Source organism: Oncorhynchus kisutch, linkage group LG8 (assembly GCF_002021735.2).
Source record: "Oncorhynchus kisutch isolate 150728-3 linkage group LG8, Okis_V2, whole genome shotgun sequence".
Taxonomy (NCBI): domain Eukaryota; kingdom Metazoa; phylum Chordata; class Actinopteri; order Salmoniformes; family Salmonidae; genus Oncorhynchus; species Oncorhynchus kisutch.
In genome coordinates, this window is record NC_034181.2 from 38,476,133 (window position 1) to 38,493,675 (window position 17,543).

A 17,543-nucleotide genomic window follows, 5' to 3' on the forward strand; every position below is an offset into this window, starting at 1 on the left:
TAACCCTTACATGTATGTAAACGCTATTGCTATTCTCTCTGTGTTTGTGTTTTCATTGGTTTGCATTGCATGTCAAGCACATCAGATTAAGGTTGGAATGATGTTCTCAGCCTGGTGACCACATTGTTCCATTTACAGCCTTGTGGGCCTATATCCTAACAATAGTCCTTAATTTGATTTCAGCCTTGATACTGTAAGTAACAATCAGGCTAGGCTGAGAGGGAACATGACTTAGTGCCAAATGTACCTCTGTGAGATATCTGTACTAGTGAGACATTTTCAGTGTAGTGTAGGATGCACTTTGAGACAATCATGTTCTCCTAGTCCCTCTTACAATGGAAGTGCATTGATATACATTCTTTATCATCTCAGTTTAATTAGTCCCTTTCAAACCGTAATCAGTACAATACTGCGTTGAACGTTTGTGTCCCTTATATCAATAAATAATACTGATGATAATTCACAAAATATACATCCAGTGGTTTGACACTTAGGCAAACTCAGCTATACAGTTACTACAAAGAGTGGGGAGACTCCTGACAAAAAGAAAGACTGTGACACAGGTGGCTGCACTCCTCAGCATTTGTTGCCATGCAGCTACTATATCATGTTGCAGGAGAGAGATGTGAACTCCCATACACGTGCAGATGCCAGTATCTGTGTGGGTGCTGACGAGGGCATTCTCTTGTCTCACACCCTCTGCAATATCTCTGGCCACGGTGATGCTTGGGATCAAAAAGGTTAAATCAAAATAAATTGGCTCTCATATCGCTGAGTCTCAGTGGTTGTTGTGGAGACTTGCAACATTATATGTAGGACTTGACACATGCAGAACGAATGCCTTAAGTTAACTATAGTACTGGGAAAATGCTCAAGAGGAATAAGCATTTCGTAGACTACTGTCAATTGAACATTATGGGGCGGTTTCCTGGACAAAGATTAAGCCTCGTCTTGAATGTTTTTGTTGGTCCAAGTCTAGGTTTAATCTGTTTCTGGGAATCCAACCCTATGGGTAACATAACAAAAGCTTAAAGCCTGCTTTACACGGTCATAGAGAACTACAGTGATTTTAGTAGTCAGGCCTGACCCCAATTCTGTCATATCATGCAGCAGTATGTTAGCCAACTGAATTATCTTTAAAACGCTGCCCCTGCCAAGGCAACAATGGATCATCTGTTTTCTGGACAGACATAACAAATTATGTGTTTAATATGATTGTTTAATTACCCTGTTGTAACAGTTGATGATTTTTAAAAATGATTCTCTGTGAGTTTCTCCCTCAAATTTCTGTGGCTATCATATCCTCATAGTGTAACCCTGAGCTGTGGATGTCCACGTCGAGCTCCGGCCGACTCTCCAGCTCCACTGTGAGCTCCTGCAGGATCCTCTCCAAGTCTTTGTTCTTCTTGTGCATCTGCAGATAGTTGAGCTGAAGCTGGTTCTGGTACTTGATGACTCTGTCCTTCTCCTTGTTCCACGTCTGTCTTTCATGCTCAAAGCTGTTCAACAGCCTCTCCTGAGTCTCTCTCTCTTCCCTGAGCTCCCCTTTCAGTCTCTCCACCTCTCCCTGGAGGGAGTCAGTGCTCATGCACCCTTCTCTCCCCTCACTCTGGTCTGTCCTCTGCTGGGCCTGGGCCTCCAGTTTGGCCTTCTGCTGCTGCCTCTGTTCTTTTGCCAGGGCCAGATCCTTTTTAATTCCTTTGATGTCTGTCTCTAGTATACCCACCTTTTCTCTTAGAAGATCAGCCTCGTTCTTCTTGCGCTGGAGCTCATTGTGGCATACCTGGGGTGGAATAGATGAATTGTGTCATTATAAAATGCAGTTTGCCATTCAACATGGAGGCCTAGTAGATAATGACCTAGATTCAGCATTGTCACTCACACTTAAATCATTTAGATCTGCTCACCACTAGTGCAGCTTCTGTACTTCACTAAAGAAATCTATTCTATATGTATATCATACTACCTCTGATTTTCTTTTGACAAAAGAGACCCAGTACCTCGACCTCCACGCTGCGAGAGTGTATCTTGTCCTCTTGTTCTTTGTTCTGCTGCCCCAATGCCTCCATTTTGGCCCGAGTCTCCTTCAGCGAGACCTTGAGGCTTACGATGTCATTCAGCTTGTGAGTGACATCAGCCTGGGAGTCCCTGAGATGCTGCTTCAGCAGGGAGATCTCCCCAGTCTTTTGACATACCTAGTAAAGAATGCAAAACAAATTGCGTTGAATTACTGGCTGCTTTTGAGAATTTTTTAAAATGACATTCTCTCTGGCCTGTGCAAACCCTGTGCAATGCATTTTCCTAGTGACCTGACCAGGACATATTTTGGGCCCACTCAGTCACAACTAGGGCCCTGATTTTCATGGTAAGGTCATGTGGTCAGGAAAAATTCATGAGACATGCTGGCCACACTCACCTCCCACTGGGTCTCCTCTAAGGTGGGCTCGAGCTGGGTTTTCTCCCTCTCAAACGATCTCAGTTTGACCTCTGTCAGGTCCTTTTCCTGGGTCATCCTGGCCAGCTCATCCTGGAGCCTCTGCTTGTCCTGTTGCAGCTGACTGACCTGCAGTTGCAAGGCCTGGTGGTTCCTCACGGCCCTGTGTGAGACCTGCCTGAGCTTGGTGGAGCACCTCTGCTTCAGGCCCTCCATCTCCTCAACACAATACCTCTGCCTCTCCTCGAACAGCTGGCAAGTGTCCACCTCTTTCTCCTCAAAGCTCACCTGCAGCTCCTGCAGCTCTGTCTCACTCTCCAGCAGCCTCTGCTCCAGCAGCTCAATGAGAGACTCGTCCATTGAGATGGGAGAGCGATTACAGCCTCCCATCTCCTCCAACAGAGGAATAGGCTGCTGAGTGGACGGTATGGAGACGGCATCCTTGTTAGCCTTCACTGCCCCTCCATTGCTTAGAGCTGCAGCCCTAGCACTGACTCTAATGCCATTCCCATTGGTCCATGTAGAGCGGGGGGGCTGCAGGGGATGGGCCATGCCATGGGCTGAGCCTCCTGCACACTGAGACAATGGGCCTGTGGAAGCACTGAGGCTCCCATTGGTGCTTTGAGTAGGCAGGCTGGACATTGAATCCTGCCCAGAGTCTGAGAGGGTCACTGAAAAGGTGTCCTGTTTGGGCCCCTGGGAGTCTTTGGTCCTTTCTGGGGGAATAAGCAGGTGGGTGAGATTGTCGCGAGTCTCTGTGGAAGAGGTGCTCCTAGGGATGACTGGCTTGAAGGCTGTGGGCCGGATCAAAGCGTTCTCGGTATTCTGGAGGCAGAGGAAGGAGAGCAAATAGTCAATCAGAGAACCTGTTGGTTTTAGTTTTAGTTTTCCTTTTAGCAATGGAGATGATCATGTAAGCAAATAGTGCTACCAATGAATAATCAATTATTTAGTGCTGACGAGAACAGATAACCACCCAGAAATTGGAGATTTGTACATGTAGAAGTGCAATGTAAGAATATACAGAATACATGAAACTGTCATGAAACATGAAACATGAGCTTATTCCATATGACCCATCTGTGCTGTCTGGAAAGATCACCAGTTATACCCAACCTCCTCCTCCACCCAGTTGTACTGTCTGAGAAAAGATGAATTGCCCTACTCTGTGATATTAATAATGTGTTGCACTGTTTAAGTGTGAGCGTTAATCCTGTGGACTCAGCATTCCTGTCCAGTGACTTCATGCCTAGAAAGCACTTTCTCTCTTGGGGCATAAAGGCCTATTCAGAGAGCAGGACTTGGATAAGACAAGATAGCATCACTGATGACATCTTACAAACGATCACGGCATTGCAATCTGCAGTATTTACTGATTGAATTACTAAAATATAGCCTATCGATTCATTCTTAAGGAATATAACTTATAATGCCTCGTGAGGGCTCCTAGGTGGCGCAGCGGTCTAAAGCACAGCATCTCAGTATTAGAGGTGTCACTACAGACCCTGGTTCAATTCCAGGCTGTATCCCAACCGGCCATGATTGGGAGTCCCATAGGGCAGTGCACAATTGACCCAGCGTTGTCCGGGTTAGGGTTTGGCTGGGTAGGCCGTCATTGTAAATAAGAATGTGTTCTTAACTGACTTGCCTAGTTAAATAAACATTTTTTTTAAATGAGCGTAGTCCAACCCAATCATTGTTTGTTTGTTTTTGCTGTCATTTTAGTCTTTCTAAAGTAATAATATATAGCTTAAAATATGTTTAACATTCTAATTTAAATCTCTTGGACTGTCAGTCCTTGCATCTAGCTCTGTCTATGACTTGGAGTGTGGTTACACACATTTGCAGTTAGGCTGAAACCCAAACTCAAAATTGTGGCTTAAGTCATCAACCTTGGCGATGATTAAAAGGTCATGTTTTTGTTTGCTATCTATTGTGCTTGTCTGATCTTGAAGTTGTGTTTGGAATTGCCTCCTTAGCTATCAATTGTACAACACAGAAATATTGACACAGGCAAGTATGTTGAGCAAGTCAGAGACTCACCTTCTCCAGTTTCCCAGACATAGGCAGCAACTTAGTTGGCACTCTACAGTCTGGTTCCGTATCAGTAAAATGTCCCTGTTCTAAAAGGTTCTCTGTTAGGATGCCTCTCTGGTGAGTAGTCCGCGGCTTGTGGCTCACTTTTATGTAAAAGAAGTCTTCACTCCTGCCTGCCTGAGAGATGGCTTTAGATGTGTTGTTGGAGGACCCCTGTGCAAAGCTATACTTCAGTAGGCCATCCAGGCTCCGGCCTGTCTTCCGGTGATGGCCTGCTTTCTTTAATTTGTACTCCGTGGCCTGACAGTGCTTGTTGTGAAGACTGTGACCTGAGACGAGGCTGCTGACGCTTCCCATGGTCTCTGAGCATAAGGGAAAGCAGAATGGATGTCCTGACAACTTTAATGTATTTTGTTGAAGAGGTACTTGTAGTGCGGGAAAAACTCATGACCCCAGGGAGATATTGTCAATGTTTCCATCTGAAGGGAAGAAATTGAGATTCAACTTGAGATTTTTTGTTATACTTTTCTCACTATTACTTTCGCAACAAACCATACTGTAGACATACCCTCTCTTCATCATCCCTGCCCCGGGAGATACAAGGTCCCAGATGTTGCTAGCCATGATCTCAAACCCTCTAGGGAACAGACTTAATGCCTTTCAGTTGTCACTAGTTACTAAGTAGCAGAGGTCTCCAAAGTGAATGAGATTGCCCATGGGCTCCCCAACCACCTGGTGTCCTTTCTTTAAGCATAATGTCGACAGGAACAAAAGCATGGCTCAACGGGCCAACTATAATAGTCACATTAAGTAGTACGTATCTGACAGCTAATCCGTTGCAAATCATTCTTAACACGGCGTGGCTGGCGTGGAAGACATGCATAGCTGTCACTGTTAGTGTTTTTTTTTGTTAGAGTATGGTGCAAGTGCAGTTGTTTTGAATGAATAAGGAGTGTTAGTATTCCACTGTTTGTCTCTCAGGAAGAGATGAAAAAACGGACAAAACAGGCACCTAGTAAGAACTCTTCTGCTCACCTTATCTTTTCATAGAAAATGCAATAATAGCTATGTGAACAGGGACTAGAAACACAATGGACGAAACAGAATACAGCCTCTTGGTCACAGCATGTCAGAAAAAAATTGATATTTAGCTTCGTTCAGGAGAAGGATATTTTTTACATGTTTACATTGTTTGACATGGTACTGTTTGGCGTGATACCTCACAATTTTCCTCAAATAATAGCTAATTATTGTTTTGATTTGTACCTTTTCAAGCACTGAACAATGCCAGATGCCATATGTAAACAATCTTTGACATCACCCCCCCCCCCCCCCCGCACACACACACACACACACCTCCCGCCTATCTGTCTGTCTGACATTCTTTCACAATCCCTCTCAAATTCTAGAATTCACCACCAAAATTCATCACAAGACTAGAAAATATTCACATTGACTTACTGCCATGGCAAAGCATCCGTCTAGCAGACTAACGCGCAGCAATCCCTTCAGTCCTGGAAATACCACGTAGCCGTGTGTGTGTACGAGTGTGCATCCCTGAATGAACCATTCATGCAGTGAACACACCACCACTATCACCAGCCAAGAGGGTACTATTCTGAGGGGGTGGGTCTTTCTTTGCTTTATTCAGAGGCGGCCCGGCCCGGCTTTGCATAACTGACATGTAAATTCAGCTAGACGGGAGATGGGACCTTGGAAGCCCCCCAGGGAATGGGGTGTAAGACATGTGCTCCTTTTACCCTGGCACACGCCGCTCAAGTGATTAACTCCTTTTCCTCACAATGGATTCTTTAACCCCCCCCCCCCCCTCGTACACCCCCAAACTCCCTCCGCCCCCTTTTCTCTATCAACTGACTGTGTAATACCCCCCCCCCCCCTCCTTCCCTGTTCCTCCCACACTGCCCCACATCCACTCTGAACAAACACCTCTCTGGCTGAAGAGAAATAACCCCTCTTTATCTGCTGAAGTGTGCCATTCTTTGTGTGGACTTTTGTCTGGTATTTGATTTATTCCTACTGAACAGCAAACACCATATTTGAGTGTTAAATAAATGGCTACACTTTAGAATAAGGGGCAAACTGTGCAGTAAGAGTGATTTACTGCTGAGGGCTTTGAGTTGCTCTTAGTGCTGCTGTATCCGTTTCAGCTTGCCCACTTTCTCAGCCTCTCTAGGAATATACTGTAAAAGTCAACCCTTGTTTTAGGCAAGCAGCCTAAATTGATTCAATCTTTTAACACACAAACCTTAATTGATCAACTTTTTTGGTTGATCAAGGAAATATTTTGTGCAATGTTCACAGACGGAACATTATTGATTTTAGGAATATTAATTTCAAATTTCAAAATTAATCCATTTGTTGAGATTCACCTACTGATAAACAACAGGGCACAACTGCATTAGCAGTAGGGAGATATTTCCCCCAAAATCTGTAGATAATTGCTTTCATTTTAGTCTATCATAGATATTCAAGGTGATGTAAACGAACTGTCTTTACTAAACCATACCAGAGTCTCTTCTTGTATTTAGGAAGATTTTGTAATTTCATCAAGATTACATAATTTAAATATATTATACAAATCCATCTGACCCTCGGGCCTCCTAGGATCACAATGATGTAAGGCCTTCAGTCACTGGTGAACAATTGGGGGTATTTGGAGCTACATTGAGAATGGGGTTTGGGGGAGTGATCTCTTTGCTTGAGTGTGTGCATAGTGAGGGGGAGGGTTTGCTACACGTGCCCCCACCAAGCCACAGCTGACCTGCCTGACACAAAAGCCTGCCACACAGCGGACCAGCTGACACTGAGACACACAGTGACACGCGTAGCCAATCCATTACCTCATAGGCGAGAGCAGGGACATACAGGGCAGTATTTATACCTGTCCCACAAGGAACGAGCTGCTCTGCTCTGCTGTACCTCTTTAGCAAGGGGTCCTGTTTCGTACCTCGCACCTAGGCTGGAAACCTCTGCTAAAGAGGTACAGTAGAGAAATTCGCGATTGTTTATACCGATCTAAAACAACTCTTAAATCCGTGATGCTAGACACAAGCGGTAAAATGCCAGAGGAAGTCGCGACTCTGGTGCACATGGAAATATCTTTGATTTGTCTCTATGACATTCAGAAGCTGAGCTATGACCTAGTCAAGGAGTCTAAGAAATTGGAAGTAATCTTCTACAATGTGTGACTCTGTCACTAATCCATTTTTTTGTATTTTTATTTATTTAAGAACAATAATTAAGAACAAATTCTTATTTACAATGACAGCTTGTTTAGTGTTCAATTTCTTTATTCAAAATATGGACACTTACCACGCTGCGCATTGGTCCTCACTTTCTTCCACCGACGACCGTTACAGAATCACCCACCAACCAAGGACCAAGCAGCGTGGTAACGGGCAGCAGCAGAAATCTCAAGACTCCTGGACATGGGAGGAGATTCTGGACGGCAAGGGACCCTGGGCACAGGCTGGGGAATATCACAGCCCCAAAGCAGAGCTGGAGGCAGCGAAAGCTGAGCGGCGGTGGTATGAGGAGGCAGCACGGCAGTGCGGCTGGGACGAGAGGCAGCCCCAAAAAGTTATTGGGGCACACGGGAGTGTGGCTAAGTCAGGTAGGAGACCTGAGCCAACTCCCCGTGCTTACCGTGGAGAGAGGTGGACCGAGCAGGCACCATGTTATGCTGTGAGGCGCACGGTGTCCCCGGGTCGCAGGCATAGCCCGGTGCGTTACAGCGCAGCGCCTCGTATCGGCCGGGCTAGAGTGGACATCGAGCCAGGTGCCATGAAGCCGGCTCAGCGCATCTGGTCTCCTCGGGCCGGGGATGGCACCAGCCCTACGCATGGTGACCCCGGTTCGCCAGCATAGCCCAGTCCGGTCTATTCCACCTCGCCGCACTGGCCTGGCTACGGGGAATATCCAGCCAGGTAAGGTTGGGCAGGCTCGGTGATCGAGACCTCCAGTGCGCCTCCACGGTCCGGTCTATCCGGTGCCTCCTCCACGCACCAGGCCTCCGGTGGCAGCCCCCCGCACCAGGCTGTCTCTCCGTCTCCTCCCTACAGGTGCTCCCGCCTGCTCAGCGCTGCCAGAGTCTCCCGGTCTGTCCTGAGCTGCCAGAGTCTCCCGTTCTGTCCTGAGCTGCCAGAGTCTCCCGGTCTGTCCTGAGCTGCCAGAGTCTCCCGGTCTGTCCTGAGCTGCCAGAGTCTCCCGGTCTGTCCTGAGCTGCCAGAGTCTCCCGGTCTGTCCTATCCATTCGGGACCCGTTGCTAGGGTCCCCAGCCTGAGGTTGGTGGCGAGGGTCGCCGCTCTAAAGAGGCCATAGAGGCGGGTAAAGAGGCCGGCAAAGACTATGGTGGAGTGGGGTCCACGTCCCGCGCCAGAGCCGCCACCACGGACAGACACCCACCCAGACCCTCCCTTATAGGTTCAGATTTTGCGTCCGGAGTCCGCACCTTTGGGTGGGGGGGTGGGGGGGGGGTTCTTTAGTTCTTTTGTTATGACTTTGTTTTAGTATGGTCAGGGCGTGATTTGGGTGGGTTGTCTATGTTCCTTTGTGGTGTTTTTTTGTTTGGCCTGGTATGGTTCTCAATCAGAGGCAGGTGTCGTTAGTTGTCTCTGATTGAGAATCATACTTAGGTAGCCTTTTCCCACCTGTGTACTGTGGGTGATTATGTTCTGTTGACTGTTTGTATTCTGCACCAGACAGAACTGTTTTGTTCATTCACTTTGTTGTTTTTGTTCAGTGTTCAATTTCTTTATAAAAAATATGGACACTTACCACGCTGCGCATTGGTCCTCACCTTCTTCCACCGACGACCGTTACAGACAGGCTAATTGACATTATTTGAGTCAATTGGAGGTGTACCTGTGGGTGTACTGTATTTCAAGGCCAACCTTTAAACTCAGTGCCTCTTGGCTTGACATCATGAGGAAATCAAAAGAAATCAGCCAAGACCTCAGAAACAAAATTGTAGACCTCCACAAGTCTGGTTCATCCTTGGGAGCAATTTCAAAACGCCTGAAGGTACCACGTTCATCTGTACAAACAATACAACGCAAGTATAAACACCATGGGACCACGCAGCCCATACCGCTCAGGAATGAGACGCGTTCTGTCTCCTAGAGATGAACGTACTTTGGTGCGAAAAGTGAAAATCAATCCCAGAACTACAGCAAAGGACCCCGTGAAGATGCTGGAGGAAACAGGTACAAAGTATCTATATCCACAGTAAAAATGAGTCCTATATCGACATAACCTGAAATGCTGCTCAGCAAGGAAGAAGCAACTGCTCCAAAACCGCCATAAAAAAGCCAGACTATGGTTTGCAACTGCACATGGGGACAAAGATCGTATTTTTTGGAGAAATGTCTTCTGGTCTGATGAAACAAAAATAGAACTGTTTGGCCATAATGACCATCAATATGTTTGGAGGGAAAAGGGGGTGGTTTGCAAGCCGAAGAACACCATCCCAACTGTGAAACACGGGGATGGCAGCATCATGGTCTTGGGGTGCTTTGCTGGAGGAGGGACTGGTGCACTTTACAAAATAGATGGCATCATGGGGGTAGGAAAAATATGTGGATATATTGAAGCAACATCTCAATACATTAGTCAGGAAGTTAAAGCTTGGTCGCAAATGGGTCTTCCAAATGACCGCAAGCATACTTCCAAAGTTGTGGCAAAATGGCTTAAGGACAACACAGTCAAGGTATTGGAGTAGCAATCACAAAGCCCTGACCTCAATCCTATAGAAAATGTGTTGGCAGAACTGAAAAAGCGTGTGCGATCAAGGAGGCCTCCAAACCTGACTCAGTTACACCAGCCTTGTCAGGAGGAATGAACCAAAATTCACCCAACTTATTGTAGGAAGCTTGTGGAAGGCTACCCGAAGCGTTTGACCCAAGTTAAACAATTTAAAGGCAATGCTACCAAATACTAATTGAGTGTATGTAAACTTCTGACCCACTGGAAATGTGCTGAAAGAAATTAAAGCTGAAATAAATCATCCTCTCTATTATTCTGACATTTCACATTCTTAAAATAAAGTGGTGATCCTAACTGACCTAAAACAGGGATTTTTTACCAGGATTAAATGTCAGGAATTGTGAAAAACTGAGTTTAAATGTATTTGGCTAAGGTGTATGTAAACTTCTGACTTCAACTGTGGATTGTGAGTGTGGGTATGTGTGTGTGAATGTGAGACACCATAAAGGACAACAAAAACCTTTCCAGAGTTTGATGAGGTGAATAATTGAAAAGGAAGGCCCTGTCTCTATATTTGTATGCGGTCAAGGATTCTCCTCACGTAGCTTGACATTGTTCCTTGGGCATTGTGTGGCCAAGTTGAAAGTAAGAGTTATCTTTGTTAAACTAAATGACACTCTGCTGGGAATGATGTGGGAGACAGAGACAAGCATCGATCTGTCACTTTCCCTCTTATTCTCCTGCTATCCATCCATCCAGGCTGTACATGCCCTAGTGTGATTTCTCCTCAGAGCATACAATGGAAGCTAATTGGATAATCCACTTAGTACATTGGTGAGGAGGCTGTGAGTGAATGACCCCTCAGCTCTGAATAGGGAATCGCACACGCTCATTCCTACTGCCATTGAGGGAAGAGAGAGAGTTTTTGTGTGCGAGTGATATCAATGAAAATGTCAACATTATGTTTGAAGTGAGTATGGGTATTTTGTAGGCTACACTGAGTGCCCTTCAATCAATCCTTTTGAGTGGTGGAGGAAAGGGCCTTGTGTGGATGGGGGGGAAAGTTAAATGACTGGTTGTGGTGAAGTGAGCATGTGCTAGTCATTAATGAAACATCATTGCTTTTCATTAAGGTAAGAACAGCCAGGTCCATTTTAATAGAGGCCTATCTCTGAAATTAGAATGCTTGCCTGAAGTGATTCAACCCTTTCAAATGAGACATTAGGCTGACAAACAATCAACCGTTACTCTACAAAGGTGATGCTCATTCTATGAATTTGCATTTCTGGGGTGCCCGGTGATAACATTCTGAAAGGTATTTACATAAGCCTAGCAGCTGGGCTCCGTACAAGGAGAAACGGGTTTTAAATTGCATCCAAATGGTACCCTTAATTAATGACCAGGCCAAAGAAAGTATGTTTGTAAGTGACAAGGCTTTATGCCTAATGTATTATTACATATCCTTACTGAGCCACACTATCCACATTCTACATCGATTATTGCTCTCTGATGTCTGTACACTTAATGTTCCTGAGTTCTGAAGTGGCTGGAATCTATCCAAAAACTATTTTAGAGAGTTGTGTGCATCGTACATTAGATGCTACAGATCAGTAGCCTCTCCGTAATCATAAAATATTTACTTCTTAGGCTTTTATCTCTGAGTCAGACTAAAAATGAAAGGCCACAGTTAAAAGCAAGGCAGCAAATAGCAGTATTTGTCTACCTTTATCGAAAAGTGAAACTGTAGAGACCTATACTACTTGCATCCACTTACAGATAAGTAGTAACTTTCAAAGTAAGTTCAGTAGGTAAAAGTATCTCTGGGCCTAACCTTCTTCAATAATGTAGGACCACAGATAGAAAGCTTGTGAACCCCCCAAAAAAATTAGAAGCCCCCAAAAAGTGACAAGAGTGTCTTCTGAGCTACATTAGAGGGGAAGTGAATTTAGCGCCAAACTTTCCAGCCTGGCCTCCAAGATACAGTGCTTCTACACCTGCATTGCTTGCTGTTTGGGGTTTTAGGCTGGGTTTCTGTATAAGCACTTTGAGATATCAGCTGATGTACGAAGGGCTATATAAATACTTTTGATTTGATTTGATTTGAGTATATGAAACATACTTACTATATGCATTTCTGTCTCAAAGTCTAGTTACTTGAAACAGAAACGAAAGTGTGGAGGTTGGTTGGGGCGGATGGGTGGGTGTATACGGCGACCGTCTAGCAATCCAAAGGTTGCGTGTTTGAGTCGCGTCGGGGACAACTGTAGCATTTTAGTTCATCCTTCCCCTAACCCTTACTCTAACCTTAACCCAATTCACATAACCTGCTACAAAAACTCTCCTAACCTTTGTTGTTTTGTTCTCCTAACCACTAACGTTAATTCTCCCTGTAATTCTTCTTTGTTGTTATGATGCAACATGCAAAGAAGTCTACCAAGACGTATGATAAGTTACATCATCCAATTTGTATGATATTATACATCCTCTCTGTCGTATGATATTGTACGACTGCTATTTAATTCATAATGTAACGTAATGTAATATATCATACAAAATGGAGGGAACAGATTTACATACCAAATCCTATGAATTTCCATGAGACCAGGTTGAACATGCAAATCACAATTGTCTAATTAACAGTTTGAATAAACAGTTAGGTATTGGAGAAATAAAATCTGTAAGTGATAAAAGACATGAACCACAAGTAGGGCCTGGAGTTTTTCTTGGTCATATGTTGTGGTCAGAAAAACAAAAACCTGACACTAGACATAAGGTATGAGGTATGAATTTGAGTGGTTACACTTCAATCCTACCCAATAAGTTTATGTGGTGAGGCTGCTGTTGGGCTAAAATACAAATTCCAGATTGTGGCTTTAAGACTCATTCCGGAGCTTAGAACTAGTGTTCAAGGTTGACATTAGCCATTGATTGTGCAGCCGACATTTGAGGAATTCATGTACAGTTGAAGTCGGATGTTTACATACACCTTAGCCAAATACATTTAAACTTTTCCCAATTCCTGACATTTAATCAGAGTAAAAATTCCCTGTTTTAGGTCAGTTAGGATCACCACTTTATTTTAAGAATGTGAAATGTCAGAATAATAGTAGAGATAATTATTTATTTCAGCTTTTAGTTCTTTCATCACATTCCCAGTGGGTCAGAAGTTTACATATACTCAATTAGTATTTGGTAGCATTGCCTTTAAATTGATTAACTTGGGTCAAATGTTTTGGGTAGCCTTCCACAAGCTTCCCACAGTAAGTTGGGTGAATTTTGGTCCATTCCTCCTGACAGAGCTTGTGTAACTGAGTCAGGTTTGTAGGCCTCCTTGCTTGCACATGCTTTTTCAGTTCTACCACAAATTCCTATAGATTTGAGGTCAGGGCTTTGTGATGGCCACTTCAATACCTTGACTGTGTTGTCCTTAAGCCATTTTGCCACAACTTTGTCCATTTTGTCCATTTGCGACCAAGCTATTATCTTCCTGACTGATGTTGATTGAGATTTTGATTCAATACATCCAAATCATTTTCCTTCCCACATGATGCCATCTATTTTGTGAAGTGCACCAGCCCCTTCTGCAGCAAAGCAACCCCACAACATGATGCTGACACCCCCGTGCATCACTGTTGGGATGGTGTTCTTCGGCTTGCAAGCCTCCCCCTTTTTCCTCCAAACATAACAATGTCATTATGGCCAAACAGTTCTATTTTTGTTTCATCAGACCAGAGGTCATTTCTCCAAAAAGTACAATCTTTGTCCCCATGTGCAGTTGCAATCTGTAGTCTGGCTTTTTTATGGCGGTTTTGGAGTAGTGGCTTCTTCCTTGCTGAGCGGACTTTCAGGTTATGTCGATATAGGACTCATTTTACTGTGGACATAGATACTTTTGTACCTGTTTCCTCCAGCATCTTCACAAGGTCCTTTGCTGTTGTTCTGGGATTGATTTGCACTCTTCGCACCAAAGTACGTTCATCTCTAGGAGACAGAGATGAACATACTATTGTTTGTACAGATGAATGTGGTACCTTCAGGCATTTGGAAATTGCTCCCAAGGATGAACCAGACTTGTGGAGGTCTACAATTCTGTCTTGGCTGATTTCTCTTGTTTTTCCCATGATGTCAAGCCAAGAGGCACTGAGTTTGCAGGAAGGCCTTGAAATACATACACAGATAAACCTCCAATTGACTCAAATTATGTCAATTAGTGTATCAGAAGCTTCTAAAGCCATGACATCATTTTCTGGAATTTTGTTTAAAAGGCACAGTCAACTTAGTGTATGTAAACTTCTGACCCACTGGAATTGTGATACAGTGAATTATGTATATATATTTTTTTTTATAATCTGTTTGTAAACAATTGTTTAAAAAATTACTTGTCATGCACAAAGTAGATGTCCTAACTGACTTACCAAAACTATAATTTGTGGAGTGGTTGAAAAACAAGTTTCAATGACTCCAGCCTAAGTGTATATAAACTTCTGACTTCAACTGTATTACCTCAATTACCCCGACTAACAACGCCTCACTATTGTTATTTTACTGCTGCTCTTTAATTACTTTTTTTTAATTATTTTTTTCTTATCTATTTTTTACTTAACACTAAGTTTTCTTAAAACTGCATTGCAGTAAAATAACATCTTATTTTATTTGGGGAGTTTCTCCCATTCTTCTCAGCAGATCCTCAAGCTCTTTCAGGTTGGATGGGGAGCATCACTGCACAGCAATTTTCAGTTCTCTAAAGAGATTTTAGATCAGGTTCAAGTCCGGGTTCTGGCTGGGCCACACAAGGACATTCAGAGGCTTGTCCTGAAGCCACTCCTGCGTTGTCTTGGCTGTGTGCATAGGGTCATTGTCCTGTTGAAAGGTGAACCTACTCCCCAGTCTGAGGTCCTGATTACTCTGGAGCAGGTTTTCATCAATGATCTCTCATTGGATGCCTTTGGATGCCTTTTAAGCAGGCTGTCATTTTCCTTTTACTGAGGAGTGGCTGACCACTCTACCATAAACCATAAAGTCCTGATTGGTGGAGTGCTGCTGAAATGATTGTCCTTCTAGTTCTCCCATCTCCACAGAGGAACTCTAGAGCACTGTCAGAGGGACCATTGGGTTCTTGGTCACCTCCCTGACCAAGGCCCTTCTCCCCCGATTACTCAGTTTGGCCGGTCCGCCAGTTTAAGGAAGAGTCTTGGTGGTACCAAACTTCTTCCATTTAAGAATGATGGAGGTCACTGTGTTCTTGGGGACCTTCAATCTGGTAACCTTTCCACCAGATCTGTGCCTCGACACAATCCTGTCTCGGAGCTCTACGGACAATTAATTCGTCCTCATGGCTTGGTTTTTGATTTGACAGGGACTTTTTATATAGTCAGGTGTGTGCCTTTCCAAATCGTGTCTAATCAATTGAATTTACCACAGGTGGACTTCAATCAAGTTGTAGACACATCTCAAAGATGATCAATAGAAACAGGATGCATCTGAGCTCAGTTTTGAGTCTCATAGCAAAGGGTCTGAATACTTACTTAACATTTATAAAAACCTGTTTTTGCTTTGTAGATTGATTTTTATTTGATTTGATCCATTTTAGAATAAGGCTGTAACGTGACAAAATGTGGGAAAAGTCAAGTGGTCTGAATACTTTCCCGAATGTACCGTACATTAGATTTGGGGGTGGGGAAGCAAATATGTGTACTCATTCGCTGCAATAGCATCCCTACATTAGCATCGCTGAACCAAGCCTCATATATAGATGCTGTATTTGGGTATCTGGGCCAGTTATTTTGAGAGCCTCTTTAGCAGGCCATGACAGTTTTAATGGTTAGTCTGAAGAGATTACAGATTGGATATTAAATAAATACAGTTCCATTCTGCTCTCCAAAGCCTGTCTTCTCCAGTTTTTATACACCCACACGTTTCTCTATTCCTTTTGATTTCCCTGCATGAAGCAGCACTACAATGCATGTCTATGCAGGTACACAGTTTATCCAATCACTCATCTTGTCACCAGATCTGTCTGCAGGTTTCAACACATAATGTACACAATGGTCACAATGTTTTTGTGGTTATAGCAGTGCACACCAATTTCCTTGTTTGATGTACACTGGGGAGGTATGTTGTCTATTAGAGACTAATTACAAGCTGTTGAAAAGCTGTAGTCTGAAACAGTATATTGCTACATATTATACTGCACTTGATAGTGTTTAGAGACAGCAGTGGAATGCTAACACCTCAGTTAGGACCGACGCGCATGTACTCCAGAGAGTTGTTCTTTAGAAACAAGCCAAACACCTCCACAAAATGACAAACTTTTCTACTCTTTATTTGTTAAAGTAAAGGTTCTTCTTCAATTATAGAAAACAAAACATTTGCTCTAACTACAGTAAAACCTTGCCGAGTCAGAACACATTCACATGCTCAACTTCTTTCTGCTGCCTTTCCGTTACTTCCTAGCATGTCATCGATATGAACCACTTGTACCAAGTCACATCCAGTTTAGCAGCCATAACATTTGAGCCTTAGGTGACCTACCTCCATTACTGAGTGCTGAGCTACTTTCCCGGGTCTGCCTCTTCCATGTGGAGGATGGCTTGCGCTGCTGAGTGGGACACAAAGGGGAAATGTCTCGTTTTATGTTTGTGTTTATTTTTCTTTGTCCTCTAAGCCCGTTTTTGTCTCTCCATACTGTGTGTTCACTTCATCCCATCTCCCAGGAATGGAGCGCTGTCACCCTCCCACAGAAATACATAGCTGCTCTTTTGCTATCTTCCTCTTTCTACCTCTCCTTTCTCCTTGTTCGTTCCCTCTTTAACTCCCTCCCACTGTCCCTTTCTCTACCACTCACTCACCCTTTTTCTTGCTCGCTCCTATCTCCTCCTCTCACTCTCCAGTCATCCTATCTATTGAGCGGTATTTCTCCACTCTGCTTTCCGCACCCCTCCCTCTTCCTCTTTCAGCTCTCCCTCTATCTGCTCTCTCTCTCTCTTTCTCTCTCTCTCTCTCGCTCACTCTCTCTCCCCCTCCTTGGCACTCAGCCACAATATTCTGTTATCCATCATAACTCCACTGCCTGTGTGTACCCACATACCATCAGCCCACTGTTCTTATTGGATGGCTCCACACTCTTCTAAAGCTTTTCCGAGGCACGGTGTGCATATGTGTCTGTTTCAGTGTGCACAATGCTGGTTTTGTAATTCAACCCACTGTGCCATAAACATTTCGAATCTATGTTGATTTACTCCACGTTAATAATACAGAGGAGCAGGCAAATCAATTATAAAACAGTAACAACTTAGTATGTAACAGCTTACACAACTGTATTTATTTGACAGTTTGTGAATACTCTAA

The 17,543-nt window shown here is 44.0% G+C and overlaps 1 protein-coding gene across 2 annotated transcripts; it reads right to left on the minus strand.

The window, feature by feature from the left end:
* Positions 1-356: 356 nt before the first annotated feature.
* LOC109895069 (leucine zipper putative tumor suppressor 1) lies at positions 357-17,089 on the minus strand. Of its 2 annotated transcripts, XM_031830290.1 has the most exons (5): positions 16,728-17,089; positions 4,478-4,950; positions 2,417-3,259; positions 2,001-2,195; positions 357-1,783 (listed from the first exon to the last, which is right to left on the minus strand). In XM_031830290.1, exons 2-5 carry the CDS (start codon positions 4,826-4,828, stop codon positions 1,280-1,282), a joined length of 1,893 nt encoding a protein of 630 aa, XP_031686150.1. In that variant the 5' UTR covers positions 4,829-4,950; positions 16,728-17,089; the 3' UTR covers positions 357-1,279. The 2 variants fall into 2 exon arrangements, with proteins under 2 accessions (XP_031686150.1, XP_020344308.1); XM_020488719.2 differs by lacking the exon at positions 4,478-4,950.
* Positions 17,090-17,543: the final 454 nt, after the last annotated feature.